Source organism: Geosmithia morbida (assembly GCF_012550715.1).
Source record: "Geosmithia morbida isolate 1262 chromosome Unknown scaffold_18, whole genome shotgun sequence".
In the NCBI taxonomy this organism is placed as follows: domain Eukaryota; kingdom Fungi; phylum Ascomycota; class Sordariomycetes; order Hypocreales; family Bionectriaceae; genus Geosmithia; species Geosmithia morbida.
In genome coordinates, this window is record NW_023336205.1 from 13,204 (window position 1) to 33,298 (window position 20,095).

At 54.4% G+C, this 20,095-nt stretch overlaps 6 protein-coding genes across 6 annotated transcripts in view; 4 read left to right on the forward strand and 2 right to left on the reverse strand.

The window, feature by feature from the left end:
* Positions 1–568: 568 nt before the first annotated feature.
* Positions 569–2,339, forward strand: GMORB2_3367 (Ion channel regulatory protein UNC-93; the record flags this gene model as incomplete). Its single annotated transcript, XM_035465343.1, has 6 exons — positions 569–632; positions 709–976; positions 1,005–1,516; positions 1,589–1,668; positions 1,730–1,950; positions 2,030–2,339. 6 exons carry the CDS (start codon positions 569–571, stop codon positions 2,337–2,339), a joined length of 1,455 nt encoding a protein of 484 aa, XP_035318608.1.
* Positions 2,340–4,088: 1,749 nt separating this feature from the next.
* Positions 4,089–4,905, reverse strand: GMORB2_3368 (unsaturated rhamnogalacturonyl hydrolase; the record flags this gene model as incomplete). The annotated part of the gene is given in 2 exon segments (XM_035465344.1): positions 4,089–4,238; positions 4,243–4,905. Coding segments are annotated over 2 exon segments (813 nt in total).
* An 848-nt stretch (positions 4,906–5,753) lies between these two features.
* Positions 5,754–14,931, forward strand: GMORB2_3369 (Zn-dependent dipeptidase, microsomal dipeptidase-like protein; the record flags this gene model as incomplete). Its single annotated transcript, XM_035465345.1, has 14 exons — positions 5,754–6,176; positions 6,263–6,540; positions 6,609–7,124; positions 7,198–7,409; positions 7,478–7,634; positions 8,056–8,128; positions 8,647–8,712; positions 8,776–8,953; positions 10,883–11,397; positions 11,477–12,154; positions 12,259–12,508; positions 13,274–13,927; positions 14,071–14,309; positions 14,371–14,931. Coding segments are annotated over 14 exons (4,800 nt in total), but the record flags the coding sequence as incomplete, so codon positions are not given.
* Positions 8,398–10,261, reverse strand: GMORB2_3370 (3-hydroxyphenylacetate 6-hydroxylase; the record flags this gene model as incomplete). Its single annotated transcript, XM_035465346.1, has 4 exons — positions 8,398–9,175; positions 9,320–9,517; positions 9,577–9,716; positions 9,779–10,261. The coding sequence occupies 4 exons, from the start codon at positions 10,259–10,261 to the stop codon at positions 8,398–8,400; spliced, it is 1,599 nt and encodes a 532-aa protein (XP_035318611.1).
* A 1,124-nt stretch (positions 14,932–16,055) lies between the features above and the next one.
* Positions 16,056–18,129, forward strand: GMORB2_3371 (DNA repair protein endonuclease SAE2/CtIP C-terminus; the record flags this gene model as incomplete). Its single annotated transcript, XM_035465347.1, has 2 exons — positions 16,056–16,143; positions 16,238–18,129. The coding sequence occupies 2 exons, from the start codon at positions 16,056–16,058 to the stop codon at positions 18,127–18,129; spliced, it is 1,980 nt and encodes a 659-aa protein (XP_035318612.1).
* Positions 18,130–19,251: 1,122 nt separating this feature from the next.
* The window catches only part of GMORB2_3372 (ubiquitin carboxyl-terminal hydrolase 10), a gene marked incomplete at both ends in the record, with an annotated part of 3,265 nt that continues 2,421 nt past the window's right edge, over positions 19,252–20,095 (forward strand). Inside the window, one exon of the mRNA XM_035465348.1 lies at positions 19,252–20,046. Coding sequence (XP_035318613.1) covers positions 19,252–20,046 — 795 coding nt within the window. The remainder of the gene's footprint in view (positions 20,047–20,095) is intronic.

Genomic DNA, 20,095 nt, shown 5'->3' on the forward strand with positions numbered 1-20,095 from the left:
CCCCCCCCCCGGAAGACTGTGATAGTCCTGATTAGTCCAGGATAATCGGAGCTTTTTTGTTATATAGCGTCTCGAATGAAGAAAAAAGAAGAAAAAAAGCCAAGCACGTTTCTCCAAGTGGGTCAAGGTCGGGGGCCAGAAGCCAGGGTTGAAGAGTGGAGTTGTCGAGTCGAGTCTCGAATAGAGCGTTGATGTCGTGCTCGTCCAGCCACTAGATATGCCAATGTTCGGCCAGGATTGCTTCTCAGACTGCTGGCAATAACGCAATTGCCAGCTTGCATGTCACAATGATTATCCTTCCCGTGTAGTTCCATGTAGCGAATCAAAGAGGGCAAAACGTCCGATAGCATGGGATGATTTCTCTTGTTAATACTATATGCTGCCGGCTATTGCTGCAGCATGCATGTCTTCTCCTGTCGCAGCTCACCAGTCCGCGTTTTATACATCTGGAAGGTGGTTCGCCCCTGGTTTGGTTTCGACACTGCCATCCGACAACAACGCATTGTTTTATATCGATACCTTCTCTTCACTGTAGACAGGGCAGCCACGAGCTCAAACGTCCGTCGCCATGTCTCAGCAAGATGTGTCCGAAGGCCACGCCGACGGCGCGCCTCCCAGCACGCCTGTTAAGGGTAAGTAGAGTCCCACGTGCTTCTGCACGTGGAATGTCAGCGCTTGCTGGATTGGGTGCTTACTGGTTTCCGACAGTGCGATGGTACAGGTCCACGTTCTACAACATGACCATCCTGGGTCTCTGCAACCTCTCCGCCCCGGGAATCTGGACGGCCATGAACTCCCTGGGCGGCGGAGGCGCCGAGGAGCCGTACCTTGTCAACACGTCAAACGCCCTGACCTTCTGTCTGATGGTCGTGTCCTGCTGGCTGTCCAGCACCCTTGTCCGGTACATCGGTATCAAGGGAGCTCTGATTTTCGGAACGCAAGTGTACACCCCAAGACGTGTAAGCGAGATGTGCCGGTCGGCTGACAGATGTATGTCCACGCAGAGTCGGATATGCCCCCTATGCCGCAGGACTGTACGTCAACAACAGATACGACAACGAGTGGCTCATCCTCCTCGGTGCTGCCCTCTGCGGAATCTCCGCGGGTGTCTTCTGGTCTGCTGAAGCTGCCATCGCCATCGCCTACCCTGAGCCGTGGAATCGCGGCAGAGCCCTGGGATACTGGCTCACCTTCCGCATCAGCGGCCAGGTCATCGGCGGAGCCATCAACCTGGGTCTCAACGCGAACAGGAACACTGCCGGCAAGGTCTCCTACACCGTCTTCGAGGTCTTCATTGCGCTTCAGGCTGCGGGACCTGTAGTGGCGCTGTTTCTCAACCGCCCCCACAAGGTTCAGAGGACGGATGGCAAGCCGGTGTCGTTGGCGATCGAGGACAACCTGTGGGTGGAGCTCAAGCGTACGACCGAGGCTTTCCTGTCGCCCAAGTTCCTCCTCATCATTCTCCTGATCGGACAGGCCGTCTTTGCTGAGGCCGTCTTCTTCACCTACCTGTCGCGTGAGTCTACCGTACCCACGGCATCAGGTCGTCTGGGTTTCCTGCGGATTCGCTGACATCGGAAACTTGTAGTGTGGTTCTCTGTCCGCGGACGAGCCCTTGGATCATTCCTCTCCGGAATTGTCGCCGCGATTGGCGGAAACCTCTTGGGTGTAAGTCCCTTTACCTGCTCGTGCTTTCAGACCGCCGTACCTGACAGAAGAGAAATACCAGCTCTGGTTGGATAGGACTTCCATCTCGTTGAAGACCAGGGCCAGAGTCGCATTCCTGACCATCGTCACACTTCAAGGTGCCTGGTGGACGTGGGCGACCATCTTGGTGACTCGCTACCACAAGTCTAAGCCCACCTACGATTGGGTCGACGAAGGCTTCGGCGCCGGGTTCGGAGTCTTCATCTTCCTCACCCTCGGATTCCAGCTCAACTACATGTTCTTGTAAGTATCCAACCCCGCCGTTCATCTGCCTCTACAGGCTCGACAGTCTGCGAGATGACGGCTGACATTGAATTGGCAGGTACTTTGTCATCCAAAACATCTCCAAGAACGAGAAGGATGTTATCCGTTACGCCGCAGTCCTGCGCGGAACAGAGTCGGCCTGGCAGGCTGTCAGCTATGGTGTCACGTCCATCACCATCATAGCCCGGGTGGGTGGTGTCTACATCAACTACGGGCTGTGGGCGGCGGCCCTCTTCCCGGCCTGGCTGGTCATCCGTCACATCGGGTCGTCCAGCAACGTCGAGGAGGAGTCGCACGATGGCAGCGGGAGCATCAGCGGAGGAGACAAGCAGACGTCGACCACTGTCGGCAAGGACGTCACCAACTGAATATGTACACTGTGCAGTTCAGCTGGCTCGTTCGGAGTTTGTAGATGTATCATTTGTTAGACAAATAGAAGACGAAGATGAAAGATTGATTTTCCGTTGCCAGGGTGGTCACTTTGCACTGAACCATCAAGGGAGGATGTGTCAAGCGCTGACGGAGGACAGAGGACAGAGGACAGTCAGGGAAGTGTCAAGCCACCCAAGTCGTACCAAGCCACATCAAGCCACAGCCACATCCAAGAATAACATCAGGAGATCATCAAGAAAGATTCAGCCAAGGTCCAAGGAAGTATAAAGATGATCACCAGCAAGACAAAGGCATTGGAAATGAGATGCGAGAACAGGCATAAAGAGAGAGGTAGCTGAGAAGCTACTAGAGAGAAAGAAGACTGGGATGAATGAATAAAACTCTTGACCCCAAGTTAACCCTGAATCTCTTTTCTGTCTACAGCCTGCCAGACTTCATCACTTTCTCTATCAATTCTGACAAGTCTTCTTGACAGGATGACGTTGGGGGGTTGATCTGTTTCCTCCCCTGCCGTTGCGTCCCCCCTTTTGTCGTCTTTCTATTTCTTAATCAATCCCAGCCTAGCCCTCTACTTTCTGTCGCAACTTCATGATGGATATTTAACCTAGAACCATCTATGCTGCAGGCAATGATTTAAAGCATCTCATAGTACAATACCAGGACTCATTCCTATGAACTTCATCATCAGTAACCGAAATGCCTTTATAGAGGGCCGGAAATGATCAAGGCTTACCGTACCCAAAGAATCAGACGAACAGCATCGCACTCTGGGCCCGACATAGTTCCTTGCAGCTCAACCTGAGAATCTCAGGGACACGATGGGAAGCATGACGATGAGGCCTCCTGCGTATGTATCTGCCTAACCAAAAACGCTTTACCGATGAATTGATATGAGGAAGTACCGACAGAGGTAAGACTAGCGTTGTCGAGGATCCATCATCGTCGAGGTCGCAGACAGAGAGAGCCCCTATATTACATTATCAAGTAGTACATTTGCACTTCCGCTAGTAAGTCATCCAAGACGGGACAGGGGGGGCCTGCAAGCAGGTTCAATGCCGACGATCGAAAAAGGAATAGAAAGAGGACTCTCTACCCAATGGACGCAGGACATTCACCTCGGAAGAGCACGCATTCTTTTGCACGTGCCGCCCATAATCATCAACGCGAGGCCGCGATCCTCTCGTCGACTTACACGCGGACCGGAGAGGGCCCGTCTATTTGGCGAGACTAGCTTTCGGTAAAATCAACCACCCCATTGGATGAAGAGAATGTGGGGAAGGCCGCCACCTCGCGTTGTGGGGTAATCGAGCGTACTCCGTGTCTCGGCGGCCTCCATGAGATGTCTCCATCGCCTTTTCTATTCTCACTACAATCTTTTGCTCTTCATCCTCGCCTTTCTAGAATCGTGTTGCCGTCACCCAGACGAGACTGTGATCCGGCAACAGAAATCGCCACAGCTGTCGGCATGAGCACACACTCGTATGTCGGTTGGTACGCTTGATCCACCATGAACCATTTGTCGCTTGCATCCGTCGCTTTCTGCTAACGCAAGACGGCATAGGCATAATGCAGCTGAGAAAAAGGCAAAAGCTGGCATGCCACTATATGAGGTCCATCTGTGGACATCGTAGCACACTGCGAGTGTGTTTCCGATATAGAACAGCATTCAGACCTTATCTTTACTTGCCATGATGAACCTCCATCCTCAAGACATGCTCGAGACACTACAAGTAAGTTCGCAGATACTCCCCGAGAGCCATGATGGCCATGGCCTGGCCATAGGGCATCGATGTCAGAGGAATAGTCTTGTAGAAGTCCAAGCTGTGGGCCCATAGGTGTTCCGGGGCTCGTGTTTTGAAGCTCGCCCTTGTCGTCTACATGCTCCAGCACCGAAGCGATGGCCTTCTCGGCGACATAGGCATACTGCGGGTCGATGTAGCGCTTCCGAAAAGCCTTGAGGATTCCAGAGACGAATCCAGCCGTGGCCGATGCTTCAACATACGAGTCTTCATCATCGAGCAGGGTATGCCAGGCTCCCGACGATGATTGGAGCTTCCCCAGGGCCTCGCACTGCGCCTCGAGCGTATCGATCAAGTGAATCCTGATCGGATCGCTTACGGGGAGATTGGGAAGCTCGAGAATTTCGGGAATCACGATGGTGACCCAGCCGTTCCCGCGGGCCCACAAGGCACGTGCAAAGTTATGACCCCCGTCCTCAAACGTCCATCCGTGGAACCAGAGGCCAGACTTCGTATCGAGCAGATACTTTATATGGATGAGGAACCGTCTCTTCGCCTCCTCGATATACTCGGGCCGGTTTAGGAGTTCTCCAACCTTCGCTAGGGGGAGAGCTGTCATCATGAGGGTGTCATCCCACAGCTGCTGCCGATTTTCCTCCATATAGGTCATGTGCTGCATGCCCCCGTACCGCGTCCGCGGGAGTTGGTACATGGCCCATTCTGCCCACGCCTCAAGCCACGGGAGATGGATGGGGTTGCCGGTCTTCTCGTAGACGTAGGCGAGCGTGAGGAAGGGAGCCATGGTATCGATGTTCTTCGTCGTACTCCCTTCATCGAAGCGGGCTGCGGACCAGTCCTCTATTATCTTCAGTAGCTCAGGCTCGCCTGTGACCTCGTAGTATTTCCAGATCCCGTACAAGCCGACGCCGTGGGTCCACTCCCAGCCATTTCAGCCTTTGGCGTCCATGATCCGACCGTCTGGCAGGTGCAGAATGAGTTCGCCCGTTTCATCCCGGATATTGATCATATTATCAATCAGAAGATGAATCGAATTGCGAACCTCCAGGAGGTGGGGCTTTTGGAACACGACGGTTGACATGCTGTGGTGTGTGGTGTGGGAGACGGGGGGGTAAGGGGGGGGGGGGGGGGGGGGGGGGGGGGGGGGGGGGGGGAGAGGAGGTAACTGGGGGTAGACTCTCACAAGTGATGCGTGGAATTTCAGCAGATCTTGTCGTTATCGGTTGAGCCGGATAAATCACAAGCGAGAGGTATTAAAATGAACGATAAGTTTCGGCATTGTAATGTACGATACCGCGAGCTTTTATACCAGGTTGCGGCATTGGATGTCTTGGAGCCCGGTATATCTCTCCCCGACGCTAATGACGTGTAATTCGGGACGGGACAATGGAGCCGAGGTCTATGATACTGAAAACCTCGGGGCTTTACCTGTTCTTGGATAAATCTGATATGTCTATAACAGATTCACCGCTGCCCCACACACACCATGCCTCCAACTGGAGTAACAATCCATAACCCCATGCCCCAGATTATGGGGGGGGGAGGGACGAGCGGGGAATCTGGGGGAGACGTGGGCCTTTCCCCGCAGGAATTCACCTTCTCTTAGACTGATGACTGTTTCGTTTATAAGGGCTCTGGTCTTCTCCTCCTCTGTGGTCCGCAAGCCATCTCCTTCTACTCACTCCATACACCCTGGTACACCTTGTTCTGGAAGTCAGGATGGATCGAAAGTCGCAGGAAGCACCTGCCAAGTATGATTCAGGTGAAGGTCCTGACAATGTGCACCTCGAGAGGGTGACCTCGACTTTCGACCATGATCTCAAGAAGCCGGCCCAGAACTTGTCGCTTGTCGACGCAGAGGTCCAAGAATATACGTCGCATGGCCAGCTTCATATCGACGAGGCGACCAACAAGCGCCTCAAGCGCATGATTGACCGCCGGGTGCTGGTTTCTATGATCCTCACATACTTCCTGCAAGCCCTTGACAAGGGGACCATGTCCTTTGCGGCCATCATGGGCATCAAAGAGGACGCGAATCTGGAAGGAGGCCAGAAGGTATAGCAGAACCAAGGAGTCACCTTCTCTCGACGACAGATCATGCAACGTACGGATGCTGACGGAAAGAAAAAAAACCGTGACAGTTTTCCTGGCTCACCACGTGTATATACATCGCCGTCCTCTGTGTCGAATACCCGACCAACTGGATCATTCAGCGCGTACCGATCGGAAAATACCTCGGTATAAACATCTGCCTTTGGGGTATTGTTCTTGCACTCCATGCTGTGTGCCACAGCTTTGCCGGCCTGGTAACGGTCAGAACGCTCCTGGGAATATTCGAGGCGTGCTGCCAGCCCATATTTGTCGTGCTCTCGTCCATGTGGTACAAGAGAGAGGAGCAGGCGTCGGTCGTGACCTATTGGTAAGTGCATGGACCTACGTGGCCGTTTCTGTTCTGCCATCCGCCTATTCTGATCGATGATTGAATAGGTACATGATGAATGGTGGCCAGCAGATCATCGGCGGGCTTCTGGCTTACTGCTTCACACTCATCGACAAGGCGGCCCTGAAGTCCTGGCAGATCCTGTTCCTTGTGTATGGCTGCATCTCCTTCGTCTGGGGCCTCTTCATCATATGGTGGCTTCCCGACTCACCGATGCGCGCCAAGTGCTTCAGCGAAGAGGACAAGCACCTCATGGTTGAGCGCTTGAGATCCAATCAGACGGGTATCCAGAATAAGGAGTTCCGTGCCTACCAGGTCTGGGAGGCTTTTCGTGATCCGCAGATGTGGTGCTACTGCGTCATTCAGATCACCACGACACTTCCCACCAGTGGCCTCGGCAGCTTCTTCGCCATCATCATCTCAAGCTTCGACTTCTCCACCTTGCATACGCAACTGCTTGCCATGGTGCTGGGATTCTACATCATCTTTGTTCTCCTCACGTCCTCGTGGTTGGTGAAGAAGTACCAGCAGAATACCCTCGTGATGTTGGGATTCATCGTTCCGTAAGTACACATACAGGGAGCATCCGCTCTACTCCTTCTTTAGAGAAGGATGCTGACCGGGAAACTTTGACAGATCTTACATCGGTACCATCGTCTTGATGACGGTGAAGAATACATCTGTCGCCACGAGGGCCGGACTCCTCTTGAGCTACTACATCACCATGTCATTCTTTGCAGCCCAGACTCTGACGCTGTCCATGGTCTCACGCAACACCGCCGGACAGACGAAGAAGACGGTCGTGGTGGCGTCGACGTTCATCAGCTGGGCTACTGGAAATGCAATTGGTAAGCTTGAGATGAACAAGGCCTCTGCTCCTCTCGATCTCGTGCCACTTCTAACTCTCCTCAAAAAGGCCCACAGGTTTTCCTGGACTGGGATGCTCCCAGATATCGCATCGCGTGGAGTGTGCACCTGGCCTGCTACGCTTGCATGACTCTTGCCGTCCTTTTCCTCCGGTTCTACCTGAAGCGCGAGAACGCCAAGAAGGACAAGATCATGGCCGAGGCCGGGTACACAAACGCCGATCCGGGGCTTGTCCATGCTTTCGAGGATAAGACGGATAAAGAAAATATCAATTTCCGATACATCTATTAAAGTCCCTGACGCGGCGGCTCAAGTTCGATATTTCCAGTCTTGGTTATTACTAGAGCATCTATTCGGGGTTAGACGGCGGTCTGGATTCATTGAAAACAATAGCACAAGAGCAGAGATGAATGATAGATTCCTTTCTTCTAAATAACCTTCAGCTTCATCTACTTTATTTCCCAATGGCATTTTGCTTTTTTTTCCCTCGTGGTGTAGAGTAATACACCAAACCAACCCTTACAAAACTCTTACTTTCTCCCTCTTTTTCTCCACAGAAGGATATATTACAGCAACGAAACCAACTAGCTGAGCCGTGGCGGTGACCTGCTCCGGTCTGTCGTGTAGTTCATCGTCTTCCTCTGAAGAAGAAGAAGAAGAGGTTGCCAAGGTTGCCAGGCATGGTGCCGAAGGTTTGAAAGTACGATGCCTGGTGATGAGGGGAGATCAAGAGGAAGTTGAAAGGTGCCAGAGTGTTCAATGACAATGAGGAGACGTGTGACTGCAACTGAAGGTAGCAAGGCTTACAAGTGTTTTGCATTGCAATGCTTCGCCTAGACTCACCACATGCCTCACGCATGTCTGTACATACCCCTTCTAACCGTGCTGCACTGTTGGGGAGCGTCCAAACGCGGCGGCGGAATCCGTCAGATCTAGCGGTCTTGAAAACAGATGCTCTGCTTACATGCATCAAGCTGCGAGTCCAACATCCCGGACCTCCAGCTTCACACGAGTAGCAGCAGGCGCCGCCTGGTGATTTCCCTTGCTAAGCAGACCCTCCAGAGGGTCGCAATCCGTCGAATCCAAAGCACCGTCCTCGGGAAGAATCTTGAAATGTGCAATCAGGTGAAGCAAGACGGTGTATAGTGCCTTCGAGGCAACATGGCTGGCAACACACATGCGACCGCCCATGCCGAATGCAAACTGGTGACGGTGCAGGGAGTCTCCATCAAGCCACCTCTGAGGATCGAAAACGTTCGCATCGGGAAATACTTCCGTATCTGGGTTCGTCTTCCTTGTCAGCGTCACCGTCATCTTCTCAAGCGGAACTGCTACCATGCAGGGTAGTCGATCGGTATTGATACCTCTATTGCATGCCCAGGTATTGAGGAGGAGCATCGTGTTGGGCGGGATGCTCGCGCCCTCCCACTTTACCGTTCCGTGGGTCGCCTTGGGCAGAGCGAGCCGCAGGACAACGAAGTAGCGGCCGATTTCCTTCACAAGAGCTTCGATATAGGCGATATTGGTGTGGGCCACGTTGGGCGACGTCAGGATACCGCTCCCTTGCTCTCTTATTGACTGGAATGCCTTTTCTTGGATATCTTGACGATGGGCGAGTATCTGCATCGACCAGAGAAGAGAGCGCTTCGTCGTGTCCGATCCAGCCATCATGCTCATACTGATGCTGAGGAGTTCTCCCTCGGATAGGCCCTTGCTCTCCGGATCTTTGAGGACATTGCCTTGAATGCTACCGTATGTGAGCCAGACATCGCAGCATAGTCGCCACACCCGTTCTTTTCCCTCTTGTTTTCCACACACTCACCATGGCTTGTCAATCCCAAGTTCAATCTCTCGTCGCAGGTTTCTCTGCAGGGCATCATGGTATGCATACCTACGCTTTCCCACGCTTGCCATCAGCTTCTCCCCCTTGGACAGACCAAGCATCTCGGACAGACGGCTGAACGGTCTGAGTAGCGGGATGTAGTTCAGGTAGTTTCCCGATATGTCTCTATACTTCATAATCATCTCTTCGATGTACAGGATCTCGGAGAGTAGGAGATCGTCGTGCAAGTCCTTGACATCGTCGACCCTGTACCATTACATACGATCAGCCTCCCCGACCTCGATAGATATAGAGATGCAATCTACCTTGTCCCGTAGCTCAAGGTCAAGCTCAGATTGAGAGCAAACTTGTGACATGCGTCCAGTACATTGATCGAGCTCTCCGTTCCGCCTCGCGATGCTGTGATGAGGTCTTGCAGGAAAGCCCGCGACTCCAGGTCCAAGATCTACATTGACTGTCAGTCTATGTTCCCGGTAGTAGCCGCATGGGGGACTTGATCGGTCTCACAGGTAGATAACTCTCAACGCTGGCCTTGTTCAACGCTGTGGCAGCAATCTTCCGACGCCTCTTGCAGCTGTGGTCCCATCCGCTGGTTCCGATGCTCGTGACAGAGCTTCCCTTCTGGACCTTGTTATGCAAGACGTAGAACTTTGGGCGTCCGTTGGTAGCCTCCCGCTGAGAGATGAAGAAGGCCCTGGCAGCGGAAGCGCTGTTCACCACGACGGTTGTGGTGTTTCCCAGCTGTACCTGGAAGACGTCGCCATACCTTGACGCCCATCGGCGATATTCCTCAGCGGGAATCCGGCTTGACAAGTAGGGGAGGCTGCCGACGAGGGGCCACCCACGGGGGCCTGGGAGATTGGGTATCCTGTTATAGTAGCGGACAAACTCGTTGGTGGCAATGTAGAGCAGAAGCGTGGAGACTGTGGAGGCCAAGGTCCAGGCGATCAGCCAGGATACGAGGGTCTTGTCAGGTATGGAGAGCGCCATGGATGCTGTCAGACGGTGGGGATACAATTGAGGCACTGGATGATGACCGCAGCCGGGGATCTGGGAGATTATCTGTTGGTATTTGTCGGACTCTTCAATACATGCAGCACATCGACAGTCACAACAGCCAGGAACTATCCTTCCCACCATCAAATCATCCCAACCACCACCCCTACTCAACCACCCCGCCATCAAGAATGCTAGGAGTGGACTATCACGAATATAAGAGCTCCACGCCTCACTGATCAGGCATGGGTTGTATTTCTAATCCATTTGACCGGAAATAAGTCTGTTACGAGGATCAATTAGCAACGGTGCGTTTCCCCACACACACAAACAGAGCGGTCGTTTTCTAAACAACGGGATGTGATAGGTGAGAGTAGAGGATGATGGAATTGGCCGTTCTTATCTCGCCATTGTTGATCTGGCCCGTGTCTGGGAATTACGCGAGTGAGCTCATGATAATGCAGATGAGAATATCGCTTCTTGGCTATTCTCTAATCGGCTGCATATATCCACAGTCGCATATATACCCGGTGCCCGAAGTCGGAGGGTTGAGGGGCATATCCAGCATGGGCGTCTGTGAAATTAAACTCTTTCCATTCCGTTCATGTTTGCCAGAAGAGGAGCGTAGATCTCCTCTCCTCCCTGAATTCTTTGCGCAGCCCGGGATGTCAGATGAGAACCCATCTGTGTCTGAGGTTGTGAGGCCCGACACGTCTACTTCAACTCCACTCCAGGATGAGAGAGGCCAAGAGAGTGCAATCGTTATCCAGCGACGAAGGAAGTCACGTTCATGGACCTCTCCATATGCGATAGCTGCAGCTGGAATTGCCCTTCTTGCCATACCGTTGAGCTGGGTCGTTCCCGGTGAGGCTCCAATCGACCCCAGCGACTACGCATCGCGCACCAGAAGAGTACTGCAGACGACTCCCCTGATCGACGGCCACAATGACCTCCCGTGGCTCATGCGCGTGGAGCTGCATAACCGCATTCGCAGCGATGAGTTTGACCCGAGACAGAAGCTGCTGGGCCACACAGATATCTCCCGTATGCGACAGGGCATGATGGGCGGGCAATTCTGGAGTGTCCATGTCCACTGCGACAGCGCGCAGAAGCATTTCGAGGATCGTTCGGTACGTATACGCAGTTCGTCGCTTGTACGACATATTACGAGAGTGAGCAGTATCTGACCATGTACATCTATATGAGCAGTGGGCAGTCCGCGATACTCTCGAGCAGATTGACGTGGCCAAGAGGTTCATCTCGGAATACCCCGATGTCTTCACCTACTGCACCACCCCGGCGTGCGCGCGTAAGGCGTTTGGAAGTGGACGCATTGCAAGCATGCTCGGCATCGAAGGCGGTCATCAGCTCGGAGGTTCGATCGCGGCCTTGCGCCAGGCATACGACCTCGGCGTTCGATACGTCACGACGACACACAACTGCGATAACGCCTGGGCCACCTCCGCTTCTACGGTGGCAGCCAACGGGCCTGATGCGGACAAGGGGCTGACGAGATTCGGCGCGGCGTACGTCAGGGAGATGAACCGGCTGGGAATGATGCTGGACTTGTCGCATGTCTCCCACCAGACCATGAGGGACGTTCTATCACTCACACGCGCACCAATCATCTTTTCTCACTCTGGAGCCTACGCTGTCTCGCCGCATCTGAGGAACGTCCCAGATGATGTTCTGAGAAGTGTCGGCCGAAATGGGGGGATCGTCATGGCCGTGTTCGTGAACCGGTTCTTGAACGCCAGGGATCCCGACGCTGCAACTATACATGATGTTGTTGACCACATTCTTCACATTGCAGACGTCGCCGGCTGGGAGCATGTTGGCATCGGCTCTGACTTTAGCGGCACGCCGTATACCCCTTCTGGGCTTGAGGTAACACATTGCGTTGTGCCTCGTTTCAAGAAGGGACTATCTCATCTTGGGATGTAGAGCGTTCTTCTCTTTTTTTTTTTTTCTTTTCTGACCTCGACTCTTAGGACGTTTCTAAATTCCCCGACTTGATTGAGCTCTTGATGGCTCGCGGTGTTTCGGACGACCAGATCCGACTCCTGGTCGGCGACAACATTCTTCGTGTCTGGGGAAACATTCAGCACAGGGCCTTGGAGATACAACAAGAAGAACTCCCGGTTGAGGATGAATGGGAGGGACGGTCCTGGCAGCATGGATACAAGAGCTCCCCTTACATGTTCCGATCGACTCGGGACCGCGCCGTCAGGGAGAATTGGGGTCAGCCAAACCAGTTCAAATTGGCTGTCAAGGAAGAAAAGCATGTCTAGGCGTAATATACATAGATACGGTCTTCTATCAACGTGATGTGTTTCATCTTAGACCGATATTATAATTCATCCCAGGCATATAGTCATGCAATCAAGAAGTAACATAATTATACTACCTCTCGTACATCCTAAACCCCGGTCACGGCCGTCATATCTCCATTCAATGTTCCCTTCAGCCCGTCTCATCTCCGCCCAACCACACACTTACACGCTATCAAGATGCACGGGACCCCACAACTCCCCATGTGGCATCGAGACATCAAGCGACTAGAATATCACGCTTTTCTTCTTCGAGGCTGACCATCACGACGTGTGAGTGGGCTACGATATACAATCACTGATTCAACAGGTCGTCTCCGTATCGCCCATCCACCATCGGATCACACCATTGCTACTATAATCACGTTCCGTCCGTATCAACGGCCGCTCGCGCCATGGAGCCCCAGTCGCATGCAATCCTGCCGAGCTCGGGTGTCATCTTTTAAGAACCCATGCCTCGCCCGTCAGGCACGGGATTCGTTTTTTTCTCCCTTTCCTTTCTGCATGCCTCGCGTCCCGCTCCCGGACGTTCTTGGGTCGTCGTAATATCGAAGCGGGGTCCGGGCTCGATGTAGTATTCATCGATATTAGCTACTATATAAAGTCACATCGGCATCCTGCCATTCAATATACCATATGTGTGTGAAAACACCAGTGTTTCCGTCTTCATCTTTAGTTCTCGGGAGCCACCGATACGTGATTCATTCTATCATGCCTGGCACCGGGGTTGTCGATGGCAAGGTCCCCGCCACAGTCGGACATCAGGACGCTCTGTCCGCGTCTGCTTCTGAAGCCGATAGCCTGTCCAGCCGCGTTCTAGTGCGCAGACTCCTCCGGAAGACCGACCTCTTGGTTCTTCCCGGTCTCTGTCTGGCATACTTCACTAATGTTCTAGATAGGAGCAACCTGGGCAACGCCAAGACGGATACCATCGAGAAGGATTTGAATCTAGGGGCAAATGAGTTCTCGACAATCCTCATAGTCTTCTACGTTCCGTACGCCCTCTTCAACATCCCATGGTCAATCCTGTCCAAAAAGTACAATCCCGCAATCGTCATCCCGCTGGCCGTCTCTCTCTGGGGCGTCGTCACCATGGCCTCTGTCGCATCGAAGAATGCCGGACAGCTCATGACGTGTCGAATCCTTGTCGGAGCAATCGAGGCGAGCTACAAGCCCTGTGAAGTGTTCTACCTCAGTCTCTTCTACACCAGGAAGGAGATGAGCTTTCGCGTGGGCATCATTGGACAGATGGGATTCATTGCTGGCGCTGTATCGGGCCTGATTAGCTGGGGTGTCTTTCGGTGGAATGGGAAGTTACATGTAAGTCATGGTTCATACGTTCATACACCGGGGCGGGGGGGGGGGGGGGGGGGGGGGGGGGGGGGGGGGGGGGGGGGTTTGCTTGATGCTTGATATGTTAATCATGGTTCCAGGGTTGGCAATACCTGTTCATCATTGAGGGTGCCATCACAGTCTTCGTCGCTGCTTGGCTGTTCACCTGGGCTCCACGCAGTCCTGAGAAGTGTCGCTTCTTCAACGAGGAGGAGAAACAGCTAGCCCTTTCACGTCTAAAACTCGACTCCCAAGACCAGGACAAGCAGTTTCGGTGGTCCGATGCCATCTCCCAGCTCAAGATGTGGCAGACCTGGGTCTTTGCTTTCATGTCCTTGTTGTACGGTGTTGGTGTTGCCAGCAGCTCGAATTTCCTGCCTGTAAGCTGCTTCGGGATGGGCCCCGTTGGTAGCATCACATCGATCTGACACCTGTACCTAGACCATGGTCAAGCGCCTAACCAAGGAGACCGTCCAGGCAAACCTCTACACCGTGGGGCCCAACCTGGTAGCCTCCGCTGTCCAACTTGTCATCACCTGGTTGTCCGATCGCTACCAAGAGCGCTCTTACTACTCGTGCGGAAGTGTCGTCGTCTCCATCATCGGCTGGATTCTTCTTGGCGCCCTTAACCTCGTCGAGCACCCAGATGTCGGGTACTTCCTAACGTACCTCATCCCCTGCGCGACCTTTATCCCAAGCAACCTTGTCCCCGTGTGGCTGTCCTCAAACACGCCGACGACCACTGGCCGTGCCGTATCCTTGGGCCTCAACTATACCTTCATGAACCTTGCGGGGATCATATCCTCCGTCTCTTTTAGAGACAGCGAGGCACCTGTGTACAGATCAGCGCTGCTCTCGGCAGGCGTCACACAGGCCGCGTTCGCATTCACGGCTCTTGCCATGAGGTTCTACTACGTACGGCTGAATAGGGACTTGGACGGTGGCAAGCTCCCGCATGCTCCTGGGATGGCGAAGCGTCCGGATTACAGATATGCCGTATAGAGATCTATATAACATCATCCAGCTTCACCTCATAACTCGCACAAAGCCTTTGTTTGAGAAATATGGAATGGTACACCGAGTTTAGTACTAATTTTTTTGCCAAGTCCGCCACGCTTAGTAGCGAGTACATGTCTCGTAAGCTCGTCCCATGCTATATCCACCTCGGGAGAAGATGCTTCAAGAATCTCCTTCTTGTTAGCTCCAAGCTCAACAGAGAGGGGCACAAGCTGTTCGAACTCAGGCTCATAAGATCATGTACGGAAGGAGGTCCCGATGGTTGTGAGCGCACGCAACATCTGTAGCTGATTCTCCTGAACATATAGTCTAGCGTCACGAAGGGCTTGGGATTCGACCTTCTCAACACTCTCCGTCCATTGACACTTACCAGCCGATATCCCTGTAGATACATGTAGGTTGGGACATCCGTACGTTGGGAGACCTTGATGACTTGAATACGCTAGAATGGTGGCGGCTGCACCTTTCAATGGCTGGCAGAGTCACAGCAAGGTACACACATACTGGAGGTTAAACATTCACGATTGAATCGGGAGGGGTTTCCTATCTTATAAGCGTCTCTCACATGCGGACCATGCCTGCTAGCTGTAACGGCAGCCTTGCTCTCTGCGTTGAGCTCGAACGCAGGATGGCGTCTGTCTCACGGCACGGCAACCCTTCACGGCAGAGGCAATATGCTGCACATCGCCATACACGCGTGCGAACAGTAGACAGAGATTGACGTTTGCAAATACTGTTTGTATTATCGCATTCATGTAACGACCCGCTTCGTAAAGGTCATGGTGAGCATGTCCTGACGAATAATGCAGCGCCAGGTATAGGTGGCAAAAGTCGCCAAGAGCGCGTCAAAGCAACATGTTTTTTTTGTGACACCTCATCCAACATCGGCTCGCAAGAGGGCTCCGCGGACGACTGTTCATCGATGGCGGAGTTGCGACTGGGCGGGGTAGAAATGTACGAAGCTATCGCGTCGATAACTACGTCACGTGGACCTGCGCGTGTCTAGTGTGGGGACGCGTTTCCAACGGCCATGACATTTGCACATGTCAGATGTCGAGCCTGTAGAAACCTTGAAACGCATACGGGTGGTGGTCATACGAGAGGCAGTCATGGCCAGTTGGTTTGAAAAGGGGCGGCCAGCCCTATTTGAGGCGCTGGACGCCGTCTGCAAACAGATTGACCGCGATCTGTCCACAGGTGTGTTTCTCCTTGCCTATGCTACTCAAGCTCCAAAGCGAAAGTGTGACGCGACTGGTTGATCTGGTTGACTGACCGGCAGTCGATACTACAGAACTGCAGAAGAAGATAGATGGCAAAGAGCCTCAAAGAGAGGTGGCCACCAGGTCGACCGTCTCCGCGGAGGTCCAGACGAAGGCAAGCGACAGCTCGGGCACGACGACTGCGACGACACCAGACAAGGACTGGAAGAGCGAGTACGCCAAGCTCAGTGCCAAGTTCAACGCGCTGTCGAGAAACTTCAAGATAGCCCGGGACACGCTGCAGAGGCGGAAAGACCAGCGCGATGGGTGGATAAAGCATGCTCAAAAGCTGGAGCAAAAGATCCGGGCAGCCGAAGAAGAACACGGCATATGCATCTTGGACGGGCCTACGCGGACGACGGGAAAGGACAACAATGAGACGGCGGTGCTTTTCCGGGACGTCAGCTTCAACTCTGGACTTGACGTGGGCGCAGACGCAATGCTACCACCCATGCCTGCGAACGAGCAGGCGCCGACTCCCGTGGCATCAGAGGAACAGGCCGTCCCGGGATCCACACAGAGCGAGGCTGAGCCGGTGACATCAGTGATGCCTGGCCTGCAGCATGTTGTTGAAGAGCAGAGATTCGGCGGTATCAAGGAGGAACCTTCATCTGATGGCCCAGTCTTCGTCTCGGAGCGGCCCGTGAAGAAGAGGAAACATGATGACGATCAAGAGGGAGCACGCACACCAACAGCTGCCATCAAGACTGAACCCCCTGACGGTTCGAGTCCCAGCGTGGGGCTGGACCGGTACGGGTTCAACCCTCACGAGAGCCCCGACCTGGGTGAGGTGTCCCACACCATGGACACGCCTCGGAAACTCCGAGGCAGGGAGCAGGCTGAGCAGGAGGATAGGCAGGCAGAGGACGAGCCGGACGATTCTCCCATCCACCAGCCAGGTTACACATACACTCCGACACCTCTCGACGCACATCGGCATCAGTCACGACACACCTCCCCCCCACCGCAACAAGAGAGGGGAGCCCGCAGGCGCTACGACGTCGCCCGCGGCATCGCAGACTTGGCCGAGGACGGACAAGCGTATGGGCCGAAACGGCGGCAAGCGGCAGCATCAAAACCCGCCCAGGGCGTCAGCCCAGCAGTCAAAAGCCGTCTGGGCGCTCTCCTGGACGGCGGTTCTCCCTCCGAAAACGACACCCCGATCACGCGACGACACCCAGGCTCCTCCGCCACAAGGGAGAGAGATCCGCTACCCATCCCCGAACCGCGAGAGCTACCCTTTGAGAACAACACCCCTCGCCAAGGTGCGGCCAAGCGCTACAACACGCCGCAATCCACGCCACGCGCACCGCTCGCGGACGCCACCAACACGTCGCGGATCAACGCCGGGTCATCAGCAGCCAAGGGCAAGACGTCATCTCGAGTCGGCGGTGCTCTGCGCAGCAAGCCCCTCTCGAGCCTGCGCCTGGAAGACTTCAAGGTCAACCCGGCGGTCAACGAGGGCCATGATTTCGCCTACACGGATGTGGTACGCGACAAGGACGAGCGAGCCTGCCTCCCAGGATGCGTAGACATGCACTGCTGCGGGAAAGACTTCCGGGCCCTGGCCCTGTCGCAGATACCCAACCCGCCCCTGACGGGGGCCCAGCGCCAGGAGGAGCAGAAGCTTCTGGAGGAGTACCTGGGTGACTACGCGTACCGGCTGACCAGCATGACGGCGTCGGAGAGGGCGGAGCTCTGGGTTGAGGCTAAGACGCGCGAACTGGCGAACAAGTACGGGAGGCACAGACATCGATTCTCGCGGATGCGCTCCCCTCCTGGATTCTGGGTTGCGGATTTCCCAAGCACGCAGGAGATAGAGCATGAGAGAGAGGAGGCCGCAGGGAGGGAGAGGATGGCGATCCAGGAGAGGCATAGGGAGGCCACGAGGCCGGGGGGGAGGTGGATATTCAGGGATGAGTGAGGTGACGATGGTGCACGGCTAAGGTGAACTTCGTAGATGTACATTATATCAATATGCTCCGAAGGTTGCTATTGTCGTCTAGAGTATATATATACTGTTTGAACGTACTGGGAGCTGTGTGGCGATGACGACAGAGGGGAAGAACACGCCAGCATGTAGGACTGTCTACAAAACAAGCCAAGAAGAAAGAAGAAGAAGAAAAGAGGTTGGGGGTATATGAGAAGGCTAGAACTCATGCGAATTGCCTCGAATTGTCAGCTATGGATGAAAAGATCTGCAGTGCCAGTCAAGACCTTTACATTACGATATTGAGTCGATGACAGAATGAAGCTCTACGGATGAGCCTGTGTAAACAAGTGTAAATATATGTGTATATAGGTGTAAAAATGATCCAATGACCGGAGTCGGCGGAGATAATAGTAATATAAATAATTTAATCCTTTTTTTTTAGTGCAAATGACAGTCATCATCCTTCCCTCGCATTCTTCTCTGTCTTATTTTTTTTTTTGCCCTTTCTTCCTATTTTGGTGTGCTGCCCCCAGCCAGTGGGTTCTACCTAAATTTTGTCTAGGGACCACAACCACGTCCAGCATAAACATATCCCCGAAACATATCCCCGAACGGTGAAAGCACAGGTCCAGCTTGTTTTTTTTTCTTTCCTTTTTTTTTTCTTTTTCCCCAGTTGTCGCATCTTCTTTGGTCAGGGCTATCACCAGATCCTGTTCTTCCCCACCGCTGCTGCTGTTGCTGCTCCCAAACGCCCGACGCTCCCTTTTTTTTTTTCCTAATATCCCCTCCTCCCACCCCTGCGCACAACGCAAGCCATCTATCTATCCCTCTACCTCTGACTTTCCTTTCTCTGCCTCCTCTTTCTTTTCTCTCAAAGGGGGGGGGCCGCATACATACGCGCAACCCAACATCCGACAGACCGACGAGTGACGGCGACGACGACGACGACGACGACTCCTCTCACCCTCTCCATCGAACGACAAAGGCCGTGAAGGGGAGCTTCCTCGAACCCTCACCATATCCACCGACCGAAACCGAGACGATCTACGGGTGGTCGCAACGCCGAAACGTGCGACTCCCCGTAATCGTCACGACATTCCCCAAGCCGGCAAGATGAGTACTCGCCATCTGCCGGCTGGGCAGCACGTGGCGCCAGTTCCGGGCTCCGCCGGCATGCCTCCTCCTGTCGACATGAACTCGGCGCCCCCCGCTGCGCACCAGGGAGGTCATCACCACCCCGTAAACGGAGGTGGCGTCGGCCACGGTCCATCCCATCGTGGCGGTAGGAGACATCAGCACCAGCACCAGCACCACGCTCATGCTCATCACCACCCGCATGCCCACGGCGGTCCTCCTGGTCCTCCTCTGGGCCCTCCTCACCCATCTCAGTTCGCGCCCCAGTATCACCATCAGCCGATGAACCCACCGCACATGTACGGATATATACCCTACGCGCCCCAGCAGCAGTACAACCCTTACGCCATGCCGCCGCAGTATCACCACCCTGGCACCGGCGCCGGCATGATGCCCAACCCTGCCGCCGCGCCCTACTTGCCCTACCAGTATCCCAGATCCCCCCCCAACATGCACCAGCCCTACACCCCAATGTCCGGTGTCACCGTCGCCCCCAACTTCCCGCGACACTCGCAGCCATCGCCCGCTCTCTCCACCCCTTACCAGCCTCCTCCGCCGCTTCCGCCGCCCATGTCCGCGCCTATCCCTCCGCAGACGCCCTCGTCCACTCACTCCTCTCAGATTCTGCCATCCCACACGCCGCCCACCCCCCAGCAGGTCAACTCCTCAGCCCCTCCGCCGCCGCCGCCGCCCGCGACTACTGCTGCTATCTCCTTGGAGCCCACCCAGACGCCAACCACTCCCGCCGCGCCGCGGGAGCCCTACCATCCTCCGGTTTGATGGCCCTCCATGCCATACTCCCCCCCCCCCCCCCCCCCCCCCC